This window comes from Grus americana, chromosome 6 (assembly GCF_028858705.1).
Source record: "Grus americana isolate bGruAme1 chromosome 6, bGruAme1.mat, whole genome shotgun sequence".
Taxonomy (NCBI): domain Eukaryota; kingdom Metazoa; phylum Chordata; class Aves; order Gruiformes; family Gruidae; genus Grus; species Grus americana.
The window spans coordinates 35,318,155-35,338,503 of NC_072857.1; the positions used below are offsets into that span (position 1 = coordinate 35,318,155).

At 35.1% G+C, this 20,349-nt stretch overlaps 1 protein-coding gene across 9 annotated transcripts in view; it reads right to left on the reverse strand.

The window, feature by feature from the left end:
* GULP1 (GULP PTB domain containing engulfment adaptor 1) overlaps window positions 1–20,349 on the reverse strand; it is a 159,251-nt gene that overhangs the window by 25,890 nt on the left and 113,012 nt on the right. For all 9 annotated transcript variants that reach the window (XM_054830298.1, XM_054830290.1, XM_054830297.1 and 6 more), the window contains 5 exons: window positions 18,302–18,373; window positions 9,408–9,506; window positions 6,571–6,708; window positions 4,167–4,283; window positions 3,682–3,774 (listed from right to left, as the gene is read on the reverse strand). In XM_054830298.1, the coding sequence (XP_054686273.1) occupies window positions 3,682–3,774; window positions 4,167–4,283; window positions 6,571–6,708; window positions 9,408–9,506; window positions 18,302–18,373 (519 nt within the window). The remainder of the gene's footprint in view (window positions 1–3,681; window positions 3,775–4,166; window positions 4,284–6,570; window positions 6,709–9,407; window positions 9,507–18,301; window positions 18,374–20,349) is intronic.

Sequence of the window (20,349 nt, forward strand, 5' to 3'; positions counted from 1 at the left end):
GCACTTTCTCACACTGCAGGTGCAATCAGTACTTAAAAGCCTAAGTCTTCTCTCACAGGGAAGGAAAACACACACCCGTTGTCAGCCTGAAATTACGCCTGCTTGCGGTCCCCCTTCCGTAGGGATGGGATCGAAGGAGAAGAGGACGTAGCACACAACATGATTTCAGTGTTTATATTTGTCATGTTCTGTAAACTGCCATCACAAGCCCTTGCAACATCTTCTGCTTCTTTAAGTATATACTTGATTAAACAAGTTGCTAGTGTTGACTTCTGAAGAGCTAAATCAATTGCTGATTACCACGCGCTTCTGTGACCATGCATTAATCACTAAAGGAAGAGCACAGTCAACAACCTATAAGATAGGAAAGCCATTTCAGCGCATCTGGCAAATGTCGAGAAAGTACAAACAGCATGCAAACAACCAAATACAAAAAAGAAAGCATAAGATACAAAAATCTAAGATACTACTGAAGTATAATCAGAAGCAACTTTATAACCATCTGTAGCTGGCTCCTGAAACAACATTTCTTTACAAATTACTGTGATGCCATTAATCGCACATGTACTTTTATCGTATTAGGTATCAGGGCTTAAACTTTCCATCAATCATTACACGATCCCTTCCTAGACCTCAGCACCCAGAAAAACATCAAACTGGACTGACAGATAAGGAGTTATAGCTGTATCAAATTAGCTAAATATAAATAAATCAAATCACTTATGTCTAAAAAAGCTTCAGAAAGCTCTCGTATGGCACTAGCATCTCTTTATAATTCAATAGCATGGATATGAAAGCTGTGAGAAAACCTAAAATTTATAGTTTAATAAATCTGTTTTAAATCACAAGGATGATTATGTCATGTTCATAGCATGTAACATGAAGAATATCTGCAGGGAAGCAAGCTTTTCCCCATCTACCCAAAAGTGCTTAGGAAGTGACCCAGATGAGGTATTATTCCCCATGTTGGACATTCTGCTCCATTTATGTAAGTTACTTTAGTTTAGTGTTTAACAAAATACTATCAGCAGATTTGAAAATCTGACAAAATGACAACAAGATAGAACTGCTTAGAACTGCTTATTTTTCTTTTCTAATTTAGAAGATATAGAGCAGCAGAAGTACAGATATTTTTAACAAGAGCTCTAAATTTAAATTCAGCCAAAAATACCCCGTCTACTATTTTTTTTTTTTAAAGTGATCTTTTTCATCACAGAAATTATGTGAAAATGAGGAAAATATTCTATGCGCCACTTCTGCTTTTTTCTAACAGGAGTTGAGACTTTGCAAAGTTATGCTTGAAATGATAGTTGATTTGAATTAAAAGTGTATAAAATTAATTGCAAACTATAACGGGCAATCAATTGTCTTATAAATTGTTCGGAATCTCCTTCTTTCATACATATTTGTTGCTCACATAGTGAAGGAAGAGATAGGTATCATCAAATCACATCCACTGCTATTCAAAGCACTTTGACTTATGATCCCTTTATCGGACTTGAACTATCTTAAGAATATTTGTGCTTCCTTTTCCCTGCACTGAAGTCACATCATAACCTCACTATTCCATTCCTTCATGTATTTTCAACCTAATTGTTGCATTTATATGTGCTTACTCTTACGCCAGCACAATTAAGAGCTCTAATTTACAATGTTCACAATTTCACTGTTTATTTTGTAGTTTAAAACAGATCTACTGGAATGATGTCTCTCGGTAAAGTACAAAAGTTGATAGTGTTTGGTGGATACACTTATGTTCCTAGATTTGAGACAGACAATCTCCTAAAAACGTGTGTGTGTGTATGTGCGCGTGATTGTTGCCTGCACAACTGATCGAAGAATCATATAGGGGGAAAGCAGCTTAATCCAAACTCCTGCTTGCAGCAGGATCCAATTTGCTGAAGCTGCTGAAGACTATGTCCAGGCAAATTCTGAATATCCAGCTCCAACCTCTCTGGACAACCTGTTCCAATATTTATTCATTTACATAAATCTATTTTGTGGTAGAATCAATTTAGATATCAAATAGGCTGTTAGATGGCTCTTACTGCAATTTTAATCATGAGGAAACTCAGAAATTCCCGACAGGAAACGTTTGTGGTTTTCTTTTTAAAGATTAAGGAGTAAATACAGCAATAAAAACTAATAGCTGGTTGTGGTTTATTGAAATGAATTAATATTTTAATAAGAATAATTATCAAGATTATGTAATTTTGTTGTAGCATAAGTGCTATTTAGGCAATATGCATATTCGTTGTACCAATAGTAATTAACAATAAAACACTATCTAGGGAGAGAATTTACAAATGGCTGGAAAATTTACAAATTTAGATCTTAACTCTTTAATAACAAATGAGACACCATTGTCTTAAAAGACAAAATAAATCAAAAACTGTAAGATATTTTTGGTCATTATTAATGGGTTTGTTAAGTCCTTTGCTGAATGCAAATACCAAGTTCTTCATTAATGTAAATGAAAGAGAAATGCATCTATCACAAGAGACTTAAGAGCCTGTTTAATTGAATTCAAAGATACATTTAGTATTATATTCATAAATAAAAACAAACTAGCTGCCATCCCAATTGAGGAAAATAAAAGATTGAAGAATTGGCTAAATTGATTTTAAATCTAGCATTAAAGTTGATTGCCTATCACTGAATGCTTTATAAATGAGAAGACATCCATGATTTACAATTTTCACTGTGGCAGTTATGCAGTATTTATAATTTATGGTGCTCTCTCCTCTACAGAGATTCTAATAAAATGAAATGACAGTTCCTCATGGGAACAACCATCTAATCAATATCAAGGGAGTGTATAAACATTACTGAAAAACTGTCATTGCCATTCTAAACATACTTTTACCTTGCCCAAATTTCTAAACATCCATTTAAAGTGAAATGGTGCACATCCAGGGCAGGAACAAGGCGGCCCAAAATGCACAACTTAAAAGCAGTGCATCTTTTTCTAAGATTTTGCTATATGCACATTATTTTCACAGTTACCTAATGCTGTATAGATAGAATACACTTGTAAGAAGAGAGGAGCCATTAGGATGAGTCTGCAATGCAACCCACATTTTTAGAGGTCCTGCCTAGATATAAGCAACTGTCTGTCAATCATTTAAAAATACTTTTGTTGTGAGTATCTATAGGGACTGCAGAAAGGGTTAGAAATTTCCAGTGACGAGGAACCTGCACTTGCTCCTTTTTACCTACCCACCCAATGTTAGCTCCTGAGACATAAACACTCCTTTGAAAGACAGACGAATTTTTTAAGTCATTTAGAAAATGTCTGTTGTAAGTGACAATATGCTAGTGACAGAAAGTTCCTAGAAAAATCCCAAGTAACATTCGTGTACGAGATCCTTTAAGCGCAGAACAGTTCTTCATCCTTAGCTGGCATGCTTTGATGTCTACTAGAATATTTACTGTTTTTAGGCAGCAACAAATAGGTATGACAAGGGGATTAAAGAACCACAATGTGACAGACTGCAATTTGCACTTTTGTTGGCTTGTCACAATCTTACTGTTACTTCAATACTGCATTTCAACAGATATGTTACATGATCACTGTATGTTAATCACAATCACTGGAAACAACATGGATGCAAATAATTATCATAATACAATGATTATAAATTTAAACTTCAGATATAAGAGTTATGTTCATGTACTTACTGGAGATGCATGTACTTGTGTTATTCTTAACTGGTTTTCCAAATCTTGAACTTTATTTTTCAGTTCTGTGTTTTCAGTTTCTAATTCTTGAATCTACAAAGCAAGTGATTATTGCAACAGCTATTGGGATATTCATTCATTTCAACAATAGAGCTTCCACTGAGAATAAGTTTTATCTGAGATCTGGTGATTTAGAAGCAATGTTTAACTAGTTGTCTGATTACAAAAAATAATTAAATTTCTGTATCTTCCATATTTCAACCTTGCTTTTCTCTTTAAGAAGACATCTTGCCTTGCAAGATAGCAAAACATAAAATACAGTTTCACAGTTATGAGGTCTTTTTTCAGTTTTCCTGTTTTAGTACCTGTTGCAATTCTTAGCAACCTGAGAATAATGCTGGAAATTATGCTGTCATAGAAAGCAGATAACACAAATACAGTACCATGTTCTTTTATCTCTTTAAAAACCATAGTTGAGAACTTACTCTTTTTTGTAACCCTGCAATTTGTTTCCTTGTTTCAACGTCTTTTCCTCCAGATTCCAGAAATTTCCTGTAAGCTAAGTCAAATGCTTGACCAATTGTTAAAGTTATCTCTTCCGCCTTTACATAAAACATAAGATTGAAATTAGTATATTAAGAATATTTTATATAATAACTGTCATTTGAGATGATCACAAAATACTTTACACCACATATCATGTTGAAAGGGTTTGCTTCATCCATTGTGAAGTCAACACTACAAAGGAGAATGGCAAACACTCTTCAGCAAAATATCTTGACAGAAAATGCTGCAAAAGCAACTTAAAAATATTTTGGAAAAGAAGGGAGACTGAACAGGCAGAACACAATTAGCTAATTTTTCATAGAAATTATGCCTCTAATTTCTGAAAATACAGATAGCATGCTGCAGTATGTCTTTTTCTGATGATCTCTGAAGCAAATACAGGCTTTTCAATCATTAAATAAATTGTTTTAGTTTTAATGGATTAATGTTTTCATGTAAATGAATGTTTTGACCCTTATTGCTTTTTAATTTGGATTTCAACACTTATTTTTACAAGTCCTATAAAATCTCAACCAGCATAGTGTAGATAAATGTATTTATCTGTCCAAGTATTTCCGATTACAAAATTGCACCAAACATAATTTGCATTTGTATGTGCAAAATACAATAATTTAGTAGTTCTATGCTGATTCACATCATATATTATGATGTGTATACACAGTTGGTGCAGAAAATGTACTTGAAAAATAACAAGGGTAAAAATACACATACAAGATGACTGAGCAGACCAAGGTTTCAGAAAAAAATGCTGACTTACAAAAGGCACCAATAAAAGGTGAATATATGGATTCACCATTTGCCTTAGAACTTTAGTAAGGAAAGTAAACACAGTAAGTAATAACTTCTTTATTTTTTTAAACAGGGGAACTTTTTTTATGTTTTAAACAGGGGAACAACAAAAAAAATTGGAAAAAACATTAAGCTCTCTATCTTTTTACTATGAAAAAAACCATACCGCCACCTTTATTTAAAAAAAAAAAACCAAAACCAAACAATACAAGGAATTATTTTAACCAAATTAGACTGAATTAGATCAAAAAAGCTGAACTAGGACTGCTTTAGAAAATAACTGTTTATGTTAATAAAAGTGTAATGGACACTGGGAGTATGCAGTCCTGTCTTCTTGGAAGGATGAAGGTTGACTGAAATGAAAAGTACCAACTGATGTGGGATCCTTTGAAATCTGAGAGTACTAATGAACAAAGAGTGAAACAGAGGAAATAAGTATAGTAAGTGAAATGTCAGGTTAGAGAGAAGGAGGAACGGTGCATTGGAGTTAAAATGGTACTAGTGTGCAGAGGCTGCAAGGGCAATTTAAAATTATGGGAATGTGTGAAAAAGAGGCACAGGATAGAAATTTGAAGAGAAATGAACAGATGTGTATAGCAATTCTGAACAGTATCTACAGAAGGCATTGGAGCAATGCAGGTGAACAACAAAATAATTAGAAACATTGTGAAGTAACACATAATACTACATAATTGCATATAAATAGAAGTGAATATGCATCTTTTTCTAAAATACATAAATAAATAATTGTTTCCTTAGTATTTCCTATCTCAGCTATTTAGATTAAAACAAAAAGAGAGACTCCAGATTATATAAAAAACCCCTAAACATCCATTTTCAGTGTTGATTCTCATGTTTTTATTTGTTAATTGCTTTCTGCCAGGGTAAACACGTGACCCTGTTTCAGCTAGACACCATTTTCTTCATTTCTCATCCTAAAGTTTGTTTTTTTTTTCTGCTATTGCACATTTTTGAACAGTTGCCCTGTTCTATCTCAGACACGAGAGAATGTCAGTGGTTGGTGCAATGAATTCTCTGGTAGTGCATCATGGCATTAACAAGCTTGAGACACATGGCGGGGGGGCGGGCAGAGAAGGGGGAACCTTGCTGTAAAAAAAATTAAAAATAAAAATAAAAAATCTGAGGCAGACACATCAGCAGAAGAGCCTGTGAGGGTATCTCAGCCATGGGGTTGCAGCAATCTCTGCAAAACAGCTGTGCAAACATTTCAAGCTTGCTGGGCTGCAATCTGTTCTCTGAGAGTATTGCAGTTGCCTGGCCTAGGATATTGAGCTGGGTAGTAAGAAGAATTGTCCCAGAAAACCACCTTAGATCAATGAAGAAAAAGGTTCTCCTTTGAATTAATGCATCTAAGTTACAAGACACTATACTGGCATGGAAGATTATATCAAAGTGACCCCTTCAATTAAAAGGCAGGCTATCTGCCTTTATTAACCATTGCTGTTTTACTTCAAAGCAGACCAAAGTCTGTAACAGTCGCCCAAATTCTTTTAAAGCGTCTTGCATACTTACACACTTTTCACTGTCAAATACATAGCACAGATGCTTATTTGATTCTGAGTCTTTGCATATGAAAGTAAATATTCTCTTGTCAGTTTTATCATCGGCACAGAATGATATCCTATGGAGCTGACAGTTGTGCTGGACTTCCTGCAAATGAAAAAGATTATTTCCAAGAATTACTATACTTGCGTTGGATAAAGATGAACAAAGTAAATCTTTGGATTTCTTCACATACGTAAGAGCAGGAAAGTTGCAGTAACATGTTTGAATGTCTCTCATTGTACATGAGAGTGCCAAAAAATGTACTTAAAGTATAACAAAAGTTAGCAAACTCATCTCCTAAGAAATGTTCCCATTTTTACTGAAAGTAAGGAGGAAGTTTTTATTTGGACAGCATTTATCTGGAAGTGTTTATTTGGACAGTAATTTCTGTTCTAGAAGATTGGTTTTACTGTTGCTTTGCTTCCCTGTGCAACTTATTTAGGGACTGATTATGTAAAATACTCTGTTCTTTTTCCAGGTGCACACCATCTTCAGATTTCATCATCTCCCAGGGTTTGTTAAAATGGTTTTACAGAAATAAGTCCTTACTTTTCTATCTTACATACAGAAAACAGAAATAAAATGACATTGTTATCTCAATACAGGTGAACAGAGAAATAAATATCTAAATAATTGCTTACTTAAGGTGCAACTTAAACAGTTTTTAAACATTATTATTTGTGTATTTTCAATACTGTATTTCACTTTCCATTAAAAAGCATGTTCCAGCTATTTAAAAGTTGCAGTGGCCATGCTCTTCAGCTGACAGAGCTTGACAAGACTGAAATAAACTCAACTATTTTTTTTGTTGTTTTTCCTCAACGAGTCTCTTCTTGGTATTTTATTTTATTTGGCTTATTACATGGGAAACAGTATTTGTTTTAAAGGAAAATATGCAGTTTAGATGTGAACTATTATCTATCAAAAAAGCAAGTTTCTGTGCAGCACCGGGGTTCCCAGATTGCTATAAGCTCATGAACAAGGGCATGCTCTCTCTGCACACATCGTTTATCAAAAAAACCCGTAGCATACGGGCAATCTTTGCCCCTTGCCCCACCTGGGTTCCTTTTCTCAGTATTTACAGCCATTCCTCTGTGTATCCTGTTTCTCCTATGCCCCCATATCTCTCTCACACTTAACCTCTTTCTGTTGTAACTCTTTAACAGTTACATATAACAACATATGCTTGTTTTGGATCTTTTAGGTTTATAGATCCATGTAACTACTTTATATCATTTAACAACAAAGTCACTTTTCTATAATCCTTTTTTGAGTGCCAAGTATAGAATCAAGTCCTGATACATAAGCAGGCCTCCTGTTCCTACCACAATTAACAGTCATCCCATGAATATAAACCAATATTCCTCTGTAACAATATTGAAGAGATGTGTTTCAAAAACACACAGAAAAGATGATTGTAATCAGCGATGATAATACAGAATTTAAGTCATTTCCTAAAGCATCTATAAATTGTGCAAAAAGAAGGAAAACTTGATTCAGAATTACATTTACATGTAGCTTTAAGGAACAAAATGGGGGAGATGAAAAGACTACTCATAGTTGATCATCATTTGAGTTGTAACAACAACATTGCTAAGAGATTAGAATGTTCCTATTCCCCCAGGAACTTCCGTCCCACAGCTTTCTGTTAATCTCCGCAAGAAGAGTTAGGAAGACAAACATATTTCGGCATTTAAAACTGTTATTTTAGAACAGATTTTGCCAGCGTATGGGGTTTAGTACCCCTTTCTGCTCTATGATGTAAAGATGATGCAAAAACTGCAATTGAAGTTGATAAGGATATTTCTTGGCCCCTCTGCTTATGAACTGTTGAATTGTGGTTGTATCAAGCGTCTGAAGCAAAAATGGGTTGCAAGTAGATACAGCCTTGAACAAAAGCTACCTTTTCTCAAAAGGCAGGATTCACTGCCTGAATGGTAGCAATTACTCCAGAATGAAGCAGCAGTAACAATCAGTTCATTCAAATCCAACATTCAACATATGTATAAAAGATTTAAGAGCACTCAGATGTTAAGAATTGCTGACTATCGGATAAATACTTTTTAGCTTGATTACATCTATCTCATTATTCCTCTCTGAAGTCTGAGAGGAGGATGTTTTGCTTACTATGTAACCCCTTCCAATATAATAGAGCAAACAAAGAAACAGAAAATCCATCCACTGGATGAGTCAATGGACTTAACTGCTGAAAAGGCAGGCATTGTCATGCTGGGCCAGATGAAAAGCCTACACTAGTGCTTATGGCCTGCTACATGAGAAATGGATACACACCTGAGAAACACAAGCATTCTAGGGAGGAGGCATACAATAAAAAAAATTTAAAAACACTAGAAAAGGAGGAAAAAACAGATTAAGGAAAAAGAAAGGTGCAATTCCAAGGCAGCAGCATGAAGAATGAGTCACTGCAAACAAATTGTCTCCTCATTCACCTGCAGACACCTACACAACAGCGACCATTTGGAAAATTGTTTATTATATGGGATGTTAACATTTATTTACCACAGTATTTTCCTCTTCCTCAGAGTTTAAAAGTTCTGGTGTGAAAGGATTAAAAAAAATTAAATCTCACATTAGCTACACTCTGTATTTTGGACTATCGTGCACCTTCCTGGGAAGATGTCACCCATGTGTTGTAACAAGAAATGGTATTTTAGAAAAAATTTCCATCAACAGGATGGCTTTCATTATAATACTTTTTTAAAATATAAACCAATAAAACCATTAAAAACAGTTAAACAATATTTAATTACTAGTTTAGCACCATAAACATATCAGTCTCTTACCTTTGTTTTTGGATCTAGAATTTTTACACCATAGATTGAGATTTGTAATTCAACTTTGGGTGTCTTCTGGCCTTCAGATTTCTTGATATGTCTTGCAAACTACAAGATGAAAAATACAACAGCAATCACATTAACCATAAGTTGTTTTTTTTTTTTATTACTTCTCATTTCCTCTCAACTCCTTCCACCTGAAGCTGTTTCCTTCCTTCTTCAAAAAGCTCTTATAAACATCAACCATTCCAAAGTCAAAGTTCAGACAGAACAGCATTTCTGATTGCATACTACAGAATATTTCTATAATTCAAGAAAAAATATTTTCAAATTACTTAACTGGTTCTCTTGAAACTTATCTGCTGCTTATCCACTTAATTTAAGCTTTTGCATGAAGTTTCTAGAAGAACAGTAGAAACGTAAACACTTTCAGTTTGTCACCTGCTTGGTTGTTGAGCAGTGAACATCATTATGTTTTCCACATCTTGCTATTTCTACACTCACTTCTGTACACAAGCACAGAGGGTAGTTCCCATCCGTTCTTGTAAGGAAATCAGTTCTTGTAAACAGGTTCAGTGTACGAGCACTACAGCTTTCAACACCTAAGAAATACTTGATCTTTTCTACCATATTCTCAGGATTTATTTCCTAACAGTTCACTAGATGATGGCTAGACAACACTTCATATAACTGGGTCAGGTAATGTGTCCTATTCGAAACATTTTCTGTCCTTTTATATCTCCTTTTCTAGCTGCTAGATCTGACTTGTCTTTCTCTCCTGAACACTTCATATAAAATAAGCAGAGTATGTAAAATTTGCTGCTGCATGGCAGTTAAGAAGTGTCATGAATTTGGGTAACTTTCTTAGCAAAGATATGGAATTGCTCTATCTTTTGCTCTGCTACCAGCCCTTTTCCTCTCAAGTCTGTGACAGCCTGGAAGCCTTGGCTTCCCCCCAAATACCTAAACCCCTGATTTTAATTAATTATTTAAATGATAGTTGAGGGTTTGGGTTTTTGCTCTGTCCTTATTCCTGCGCCAACCAGTACTGGGGAAGTCTTTCCATGAACTCATTTACTTTACACAGTATGACTGTCTCCATCTATTTTATTTCATTTTGCTTGTGGGCAGCTCCATTTATGGCAAATTATTAACCAGTTTTAAGAACCACCCTAAAAGCACATAATTAACCTATTTTTCCCTTCCTCCCAATTTTATTCATCATTTCGAAAGCACTTAGTGAAATTTTTGTAACTAAGCCTAACCGTTTTGACTTCATTGTTACTACATGACAGTTTATTACTGATTAATGTATCGTATTAGCTGATAAGTAGCACGCAGTTCGCTAGGTTAAAAAAAAAAACAAACCCCAAAAACCCACCACACCAAAAAAACCTAACAACCCCCCCCCACCTAAGCCTCTCTGTGCCATTCTCAAAACCAACTGTTAAACCCAAATACACATTTTACATTTCAACGCTAGGATTGCTAGTCATTGGCCAAATATTTTATGAAGGTTTGTACGTGATGACTTACTAGTGAAGTGTCAAGCAAATTTAACATAACTTGTAGTTCTGCCTCTTTTCAGTATCATATATGTAGCTCTTGCAATATACACATCCTTTTCCTGTCCTATTTATCTTCAAGTCCATTTCTCACATATTTAGAGTACACTTGTAATACAGTTTAATGACTATCCCCATCCCTTTATTTTAATTAAGGTGGGTCATCTCATATGCATTAAAAAAACAAAACAAAAAACCCCAAAACATTTTATAGAAAATAAAATCAAAAAAACTAATCACTGGTTTACAGGCATTTTGGCCAACAACATTTCTTGACTTTCTAGGGCAACTCAAAATGGCTACAGGAAAAAAATATTTTTTCATTAATGAAAATCACTAATTAAACCCCATAGTGTATGTTGAGAATGATGATGAAATGCTTGTTTTCCAACTGTATTAATCTCAGAGTCCTGAACAACAGCCACAACATAAAGACTTTTTAAAATAAGTAGATCTGAATAACTTGCACGAGTTTTAGAACAGCTGGCCAAAGCTTGCTCCAAGTAGTCAAGAAGTCTTACAACACTGAGGAAGTTCCAGAATTCTGTGCCAATACTAAAAAATGGTAAACAAAATGACCCTACCACGTCTCCAATCTCAAAAGGCATAAATCAAGTTCAAGCACTACAGAATTCAAGTGAGATGAAATTAATGATGATCAGTATGGATTTTACAAATAATACAGCTCATTAAAATAGACAAAACATTTGACTGAGTTTTGCGTGCCATTATATTTAGGAAATGAAGCAATACAAAGAAAGTATTAGTTAAGTTAGTTACATTAGTCTCCAGATGCAGTTATAAACAGGAAATTGTCATTGGGAAGATATGTTTCTAATGTATTCCAGCAGGGTTTATTTCTTAAGCATGACATTATTGAACAATGACCAGGAGGAAAATAATTACTGATAAAATCTGCAGGCAGAAAAAATAAGAGGAAAAACCGGGGAGAAAAGTAACTAATGACCTGAGATCTAAAATCATTACAGGGGAAGCTTGGAGATCATGAACTGATAGAGGGGCAAATAACACAGAGAATACCTCACCGACCAGAACACCACAGATTGCCCATGTGCAAACAATCTCTTTTGCTCTACCAACTTCACAAATCATACATATGGGAACTTATTTTCTTAGGCGACTACGCTGTGAAGATGGAGTCAAGAAAGTCTTCATATCATGGTAGGCTTGCCACTAACTGCGGACCTCATGAAATTACAGTTGGGAAGATTAATGCAATCCTTGGATATTTCAAGAAGATCCTTAAGAAGACAACAATGGGTGCATTGCATCAGTTACTTGTGAGAAACTACTCAAATTTTATATTCTGAGGTTTTCAAATGCAGAAGGATGTTAACAAAATGGAGAAAGATCACATGATATTTGCAGAAGTTAGCAGAGAACTGGAAAGCCACTTAATAAGAAACTCCATCAAATCACAAACAAGCTAATGGTGAAAGAAAAACACAGAAGAATCTTTTCAACACAGCCACCCAGAGAGACAAACAAGCTTTTTAATCAAAGGATTACTGACAAACTGTGACTGAAAAAGTACACGTAGATAGATTGAGAAAATCTGGTACAGTTACTTTCTTAATGCTTTTCCTGCCCAATGCCTGTTCTCTGTAATAACAGGTAACATACAAAGAAATACTGATCAGTAATTTCTTTTGTATCTGACCTTCTCTAGAAAGCCAAGTTCAGCCACATCCCAAACTTGCACAGGGTTTGAACAGCAGATCCTAACACTTAGTCAGGTATCAGACAGTCTGCTTTTTTTAATTCTATTTTTTCTACTCATTCCTTCCACCTACAGAGGACCCTGAGAGACCTCTGGACAGAGGAGATTTACAAACATTATTTTCTTCTTTCAGAACTAATCTGAAACAAAGTAATATTTGTAGCTCACACAGTAATAAGATTATTTAAGTAAAAATCTGTAGCCTCCCATTGACATCAAAATGGACAATGATATAAAATTAAAATGATTCACAGCATGGCTTGGGAAGAGATATGATGGGCCAAATTCTTAAGCTGTTAGTTTATGCATATATTGTTCTAGGCAAGACACCCAGATTTGGCCCAATAATAATATGAGCAGCTCAGTGGGATGGGCTAGCTTTTATTTAACTGCTTTGGAATTAACATCATATTTTCCTTGAATCTTTTAGGGAAATCAACAGATACAAATAAATATATTTTCTATGGTTTAACTTTAAAAATAAAGATAAAAAACTTCTATATATCTTGTATTTTATTACAGTAGCAGGGAAAATTGCAAACTTTGAGATTCTTATTAAAATTACATTTGAAATGCTTATGCATCAAGACTTACCAAACCACAATCACAGAATCAATCAGCAAAAATACCATGAAGGAAAAAAATCATGTTTTAAAAATACTTGGTATCTTTAGTTAAGGAAATAATGGTTAAAACAAATTCTATCCAAATCAATTTAAGCTACGCAAATCAAAACTATGTGGTTTTATTTAATATTTACAGCTCATTGCAAAATTAAAGAGTTTATTAAAAAAAATTCGAAATGAAGGCAGATGTTTCTGTGACGTGGGTGCTAATCTTCAGCCCAGGGAACAAAGGTTCAACTCTTCCATTTTACTCAGGCTTCCAGTAAGACATCAGACATTGCAATTCATGTGGACACCTTAAAAGACATCTGTTTGAGGGCAATGCAGTTGTCTAAGCTGAGAGACAGCTTTATACATAGCTTTGAGAAGACGCTTCTCCTCTATTTTTTTCATAAAAAACATTAATTACAAGGAAAGATGCCTGGAAACAAAACAAAAAAGCCCTATTTCTTTTGCAGTGACTACATATCATCTTTTTGGTCATATTGTGGTCCAAACTCTCATGCTCTTTTTAGGTGGGTATAATGAAATCATAACCTCTGAAAAATAGCTGTCAAGAAGAGGAAAAGGATGAAAAGGCCACAGGTATGTGAACTTGAATCTCTCCATAATCAACTGGGTAGGTAAAAAGCTGCTTAGAAATCCATTTCTATGGAATATGTTGCATTTTATTTTCCAAACACACACTGGACTGAGAGGAAGGCCATTGATCTATTCATCACAGTGTAGAAGACAATGCAGTACAGTCTTTTTACTATTTTTTCACCCCCTGAAGGTTTTTGTTTCTTTGTTTTGTTGTTTCTGGAGGGTGTTGGGGCTTTTTTGTTGCTGTTGTTTTCAGTTGGGGTTTTTTTTTGTTGTTTTGTTTGGTGGTATGAGGGTTTGGGGGGTTCTTGGGGTTTTTTTGGTGGTGTGTTGTTAGTTTTGTTTGTTTGTGGTGGGTTTTGTTTGAGAGGATAAACAGGTATTCTCGTCTTCAACTCTTCTCTGATCTGCTTTGGTCTTCAGGCTGTCCCTGGCTGGTCCCGAACCACACATTCTGCTTTCTCCAGTACTTCAAAGAGAACAGTCACGGCTCTAAGGCTTGACTGGAAACCTCTTTACCCCAGTATTAAAGATTTGCTGTTCTCCACCCTCCTCTGACCTTCCAACAACAAATAAAAACCAGCTTTACCGTGAAAGGGAGCTCAGAACAACATCCACTGATGGTCCATTAAGGGCAGCAGCAGGACAGCACCACAGCATGTGTGGGAAGTGTGTGAAAAGCACACTTCACTTTGTGTATCCTTATGGGTCAAGATGTTGATGAAGAATATTTCAAGGGGCTTCAGAGTGATTACTTCTATTCACATTATTTCTGTTCATCTCCACTTACAGAAGGAAAGAGGAGGAGAAAAGGAGAGTGAGCTGGAAGTTGGGTAAGGGAACAGCCTTAAGTTTGGTCCTCACAAAAACTTCTCTTGGAAGACTGTAAAAGGAACAGCCCACAACCCAGGTGCTTACATCTGGTTTTTCCCTAACACCCCTCCCTGCCATTTTCTTACTAGTGGTCTGGTTATGCTGCCCTTTCCATCTGTTATGTTCGTCCTTCTGCCTGTTCTCACCTCTGGCAGCCCCCTCAAGTACTTTTTTAGAAGGACCAAAGTAATTTCTACCGTCTGATTTAGAAATTATATCCTGCATTAATCAAGGAAAGTAATCTATGCACTTTATAAAATAAAGTGTGATTTGACAGCATTTACACATTTGAATAATGTAAGTATGTTCTGATACAACATCTTGGTAACATTTTCCTTAGTTTTTATTTCATTCTAGAAATAAGTTTGACTAGAAAACTGGAAGGAAAAAATGGTTTGTAATAAATTATGATAACAGCTCACCTTATCTTAGAAACAAAAATACACATTTTAAAACATTAGCATCCAACTTTCTTTCTCCTGTAGTACAGCTCCAAGAAATTTGAAAACACAAGGGGAAATCCCCACTAGATAAAACCACTGGACAGCTCTCTAGAAATATTAACTATAGATGCTTGAATAAACCTGTATATTCAAATTGCAACTGACCCAGCAAAATTGTCAAGTGTTTAGAAAATGTAGTAGTATTTGGGATAAAACCAGTACAATGAAGCATCAAAATTTTCCTCCACATTATTGTATTTTACTGTAGAACATCAGCTCCACCTGCTGGTAAAAGTTCGTTCATGGAGTGGCATGCTATAGTCTTGCACAAATCCACGTTTGGCAAGCGAAAAGTCTTTGTGTCATATGAGTTAAGAGCTTTTGATTTAAAGACAGGAAGAGTTGTATATCAAATGTCTATTCTGAAACAATTTGACGAAATGATGGCTTAAGAAAAATAGTTTACAGTGACAGCATTTCATGGTCTAGGTATCACTGTAAGCACATGACTTCAAAAGGTTATTAGTGCGATCCATGCCAGTTGCAAAAATAGCTCCAAATATTAAGAAAGAGTCAGCTGTTTTTCTGGTAGCTATTAATTTTCATTAAAAAAATTATGATTAACAACATTGTGATTAAAACCAAATCCATATAATAAAAATATAAATATAGCATCACAAGCTACACATCTTTTAACTCTCCTACTCTAAAAAACACTATATATTTTTTCTTTCAATGTAGGACATTAATTTCCAAGCTGTTTTCACTGGTTTAAAATTTTTAATTAACATTTTCTAAAAACAAGCTAGAGATGTGTGGTTAATAATAAAATCCAGTACCTCTATGGATTCTCTTCAAAGAATTCAGATGCACAACATAAATCAATGTTGAAATGAGTATTCAATTAATTGAGGATTGTTTAAAACATAAAATCTCTTTATTGCTGTTTGAATTCTGTTCCAAAATTTTTCAAGTCATTCCAAAAGTTGTCTTTAATTACTTTGTGAGTTTTCTAATAAACTTGTGATTATGTAAGATCCCACGTAAAACTTGACATCAAAGCTCCAAACTTCCAAGCTTGAACAAAATAGTGTAATTCTGGCAGTAATAATTTGGATACATATCTCCAAGGTGGTTTATTTAGGGAACATATGTAAAAAAGTTAGAACAGATATCTACATACTCCAATGACACCACAAGTGTGTGTGTGTGTATATATATATATGAAAAAAAAATTTCTACTTTTAAATTTTAGTGCTAGGCTGACAAATGGTTTTTTTTTTTGCAAAAAAGGAAAATAGTTCTGGCTCTTCCTACACTTCAGAGAACAGTTATTTGAAACCCTTTACGGACCTTCTTTCAGAGCAAACTATTTCAAGGTACCAAATGATACAATCCAACCCACCAAAAGCCTCCAGGGATCAATGATAGCCCAGGTTAGCCTGGATTTCCAGTGAGACAGAGATATTTAGCAGCGATTCTATGTTTCTATGAAAACTTCTCCATAGCAGGATATTATCTTGACAGATTTCTGCACAGAATTAACTTTGTTCAGGGTAATGGAATTTTATAAATACAAAACAAAAATACAATACAAAACAGGCTTCATTCCAGTATTAGCCGTAAACTGTACAAGGTGCACACAAAACCATACATTTTGTTTCCACTGGCAGCATGCTGCAGTGGTAAAAAACAGTCACACTTACATTAGCCTAAACCACTTGAAAACAACTAGGCAATAATGTCTCTGATGAACCACAGCAGAGTAAATCTTTTTAGCATAAAACATTCTAGGAATTGACTAAGTGAATCTTTAAAGGCAGTTGTACTATTTTGGTAGAGCAAAAATAATGGCAGAGAACTTCTGTTTCATTACCTTAACACAATTGCTAATCAAACTTGTAAAGATGGCTTTTTCAAGAGAAACCTCAGTCTTAAAAGCTGAGCTACATAGTTTCATGCCTTTCTTCCTTTTGTATTATAGCTATAACACAGAATCAAATTTTTAAAGATTGATTACCAAAATTTTCTGTCCTTCTGTCCATTCTGTTTAAATGAATAATGAAAACTCTATGAAAAACTACAATAGTATGCAGAACAATTTTTACATCTAAATAAATGATCCAATAGCTCTAGTATGTGAAGGGCTGGGTGGTTGTTTTACCTGCCAGCCAGGTTAAAACACAACAAGGTCTGATTTTTTCAGCCACCTATGTGGCTGGCTGCACCAGCACATAGATGGGGTTTGTGTGCACAGTCCTTTTCCAAAGAAACATGAAGACCTGGAGGACAAGACAGTAACATCCCTTGTCATAAGCAGGCTTAGTTTGTAAACTCTGTTCTCTCGCTACAGCTCTATTTCCAGATATATCAGCTGAAGGGGGAACGACATTCATGCCAGTGTCACAAACCTCCACCTCCAGTCTAACTGTCAGTTTATGTGGATCAGATACATTAGCTTTCGATGAGCGGTCAGGGAGAGCCAGTATCCACAGAGCTATCACAGCCCGATTACGGTGTGGTTTGACACTTACTCCTCCAGCACCAACAGCTTACCTTATGAGGGTGGGTACTCTATGCTTTGCAATAAGAGGCAACTTGCAGGAAGCAACGCACAGCCCAGAGAAATGCAGGACAGGCAGGACTGAAGTTACTAGTTTTTCAGTCAAGGAAGAGTTCATTTTCTTAAATTCTCTGGCAACATGTTTGAAGTGCCATAATTAGAGGTATTCAATAGCCATAAAGTGAGGATGGCAGCTAAAACAAATTGTTGCTACCTAAGTTTGTATTAATGAAGCCCTAAAGTTTCCAAAGAACAAGCATTACACATTAAGGTACATAAACTTTATACTATAAATAATGGTATAATCTAGGAGACAACTAAATATTTGTACAGCAGAACATCTGATACTACGGACATAATAGGGAAGGCCCTACACAACAGTGAAGAAATTAGTAAAAGCAACTGCTTCTAGAACCAATGAATTTACATGGAAACACAAAGCATCTTATCTGTGAGAAAAGGTTAATAACACATTCCATTTATATTTCATTAAAAATTCTTTCTTACCTTTAATTTTCTAACAGCATCTCTTACAACTTCTGTGCCTTTGGGCTGCTCCACTTCCGTACTGCCAAGAAACTAGAAAGATTGTAATTTGTGAGAAATGAGTTATGCATTGAAAGGCCTAATTAACTCAAGTAATCTTATTTTCCAATTATTTCCAAATAATATTTTGGAAAAACAACCCTTTCAATAGTTGATAAATAACAAATCTTCATACAGCTATTTCTAATCAAGAGAACAACAAAAATTAAATTCTAATTACAGAAATATAAGTTATCACAAGCAGCTTTTAAAAAAAAAAAAAAACAACATTTTATTTATCTTGATCCTATACAAGTCTGTAAATTAAAAGTACCTTTTTCCACTGGGGAATTGTCATGTTGGTAATATCATCTCTTTTGGAAAATAATGAAAACAATGCAAAAAAACCCCAGCCTGATATAAGATACTTCCCATGAATCAACATGAGTCAATGGTTTGGACTATGCTATTAAAACTTTGATGCAGTGATGCAAGATAAATTACAAAGACCTGATTATGCACTCAGAGCTGCTTGGTACAGTAATTTCAGAGATTTAAAGGAACTAGTCTCCAACTTACAGAAAAACAAGGCTCATATTCAAAGGATTTCTACTAGTGATCATATTTTTACCAAGTAAGGTTTTAATGAAAACCTTTACGTTCTTCTGTACAGTTTTGCTTGCCTTCTACTATACTGTTATGAAAGGTATAATAATCTTGCCCAAACCACATCTATATAGTAATTTAATCAATTTTTAATTGCTTGATTTTCACATTGAGGTACAGCTGGTTTAAGTCACACCATGTACCTGTATATACCAAAAATAATGCTAGTAAGAAAGAACAAACTCCCTTTTTTCTCTAAAGTACACAATTTTCTGTGTAACATGATGCACAGAGATATGTATAATTTTCAAGTCTTAACAATTTCAAAAGGAACTTATATTTGCCAAACCACAGATGCTTTCCCCATAGTAACTCTGAAGTTTTTAATTTTACAAAAACTAGAGTAAACACGTTTTCATGTGCTCAAGCTGTACTCCTGCAAGAAACTTTGCAGCTCTACCAATAATTAAGTCTCATTAGAAATTTACTACTGACTCTGAAATATGATGTGCCATCTTGAATACAACAGTAGGTAAATCAAAACACCAGGCACATCTGCTGTCAATATTCTCTACTATTACAATTCTCCAGCTAGGAGACCAAGGTTTTGTAATAACAAAGCAGAAACTTCTATTGCTAGAATTGATGTCTTTCATGCAACATCTTTGATGACTTTAAATAGAGGGTGTGTTCTTCCCTGGAAATGTGACAATTGCAGAAAATGCATACAGAGAAAGAAGAATGATTTTTGGACGTTATGGATACTATATGTGCCAGACAGAAAGGTAAGTGAATATATGTGAGCAAAAAGGAAAAAAAACCCAAAACGGCAACCATGCGCTTAAATGAACAAGAAAAAAGTAGGTAAGGTCAGATGAGAATTTAAGAGGAATGTCAGTAATACCAGATATCTGATATTTATACACCACACACTTCCCACAATGTAAGAGGTAGAAGTATAACTGCTGCAAAGTTTGTGAGCAGGCCAGGATGCATTATATATAGTTCAGGAATCCTGCATAAACACAGGAAATAACAGCTGCAAGTGTGGACACAGCTCAACAAACACAGAGCACACGGTGAAGTGGAAGGCAGCTGAGCTTATTTCGTCCACGCAGGCTTCTTAATATTTGCGTACATTTGAAACAGGCAGCTCCAGAGGCATTATCAATGTAAGCAGCCTGGTACTTCTTGATACAGATTTGGGGCCAGGCCTTGGGTGGAACTGTGTTGAGTACACTTCTAGACGCGCCGAGGTACGTTGCCTTGCCTGTGGGTACTTCTCCAAAAGGGCACAGGGCTGCCCTATGTTTCTTATTTACTTACTTCCACCAGATAGCAAAAGATATCTCAATAGCAATAGAGTCATTTCCCCTCCCCTCTCCTCTCAGCTATGTCGCTCTGATTCAAAGTCCAAGAAAGAT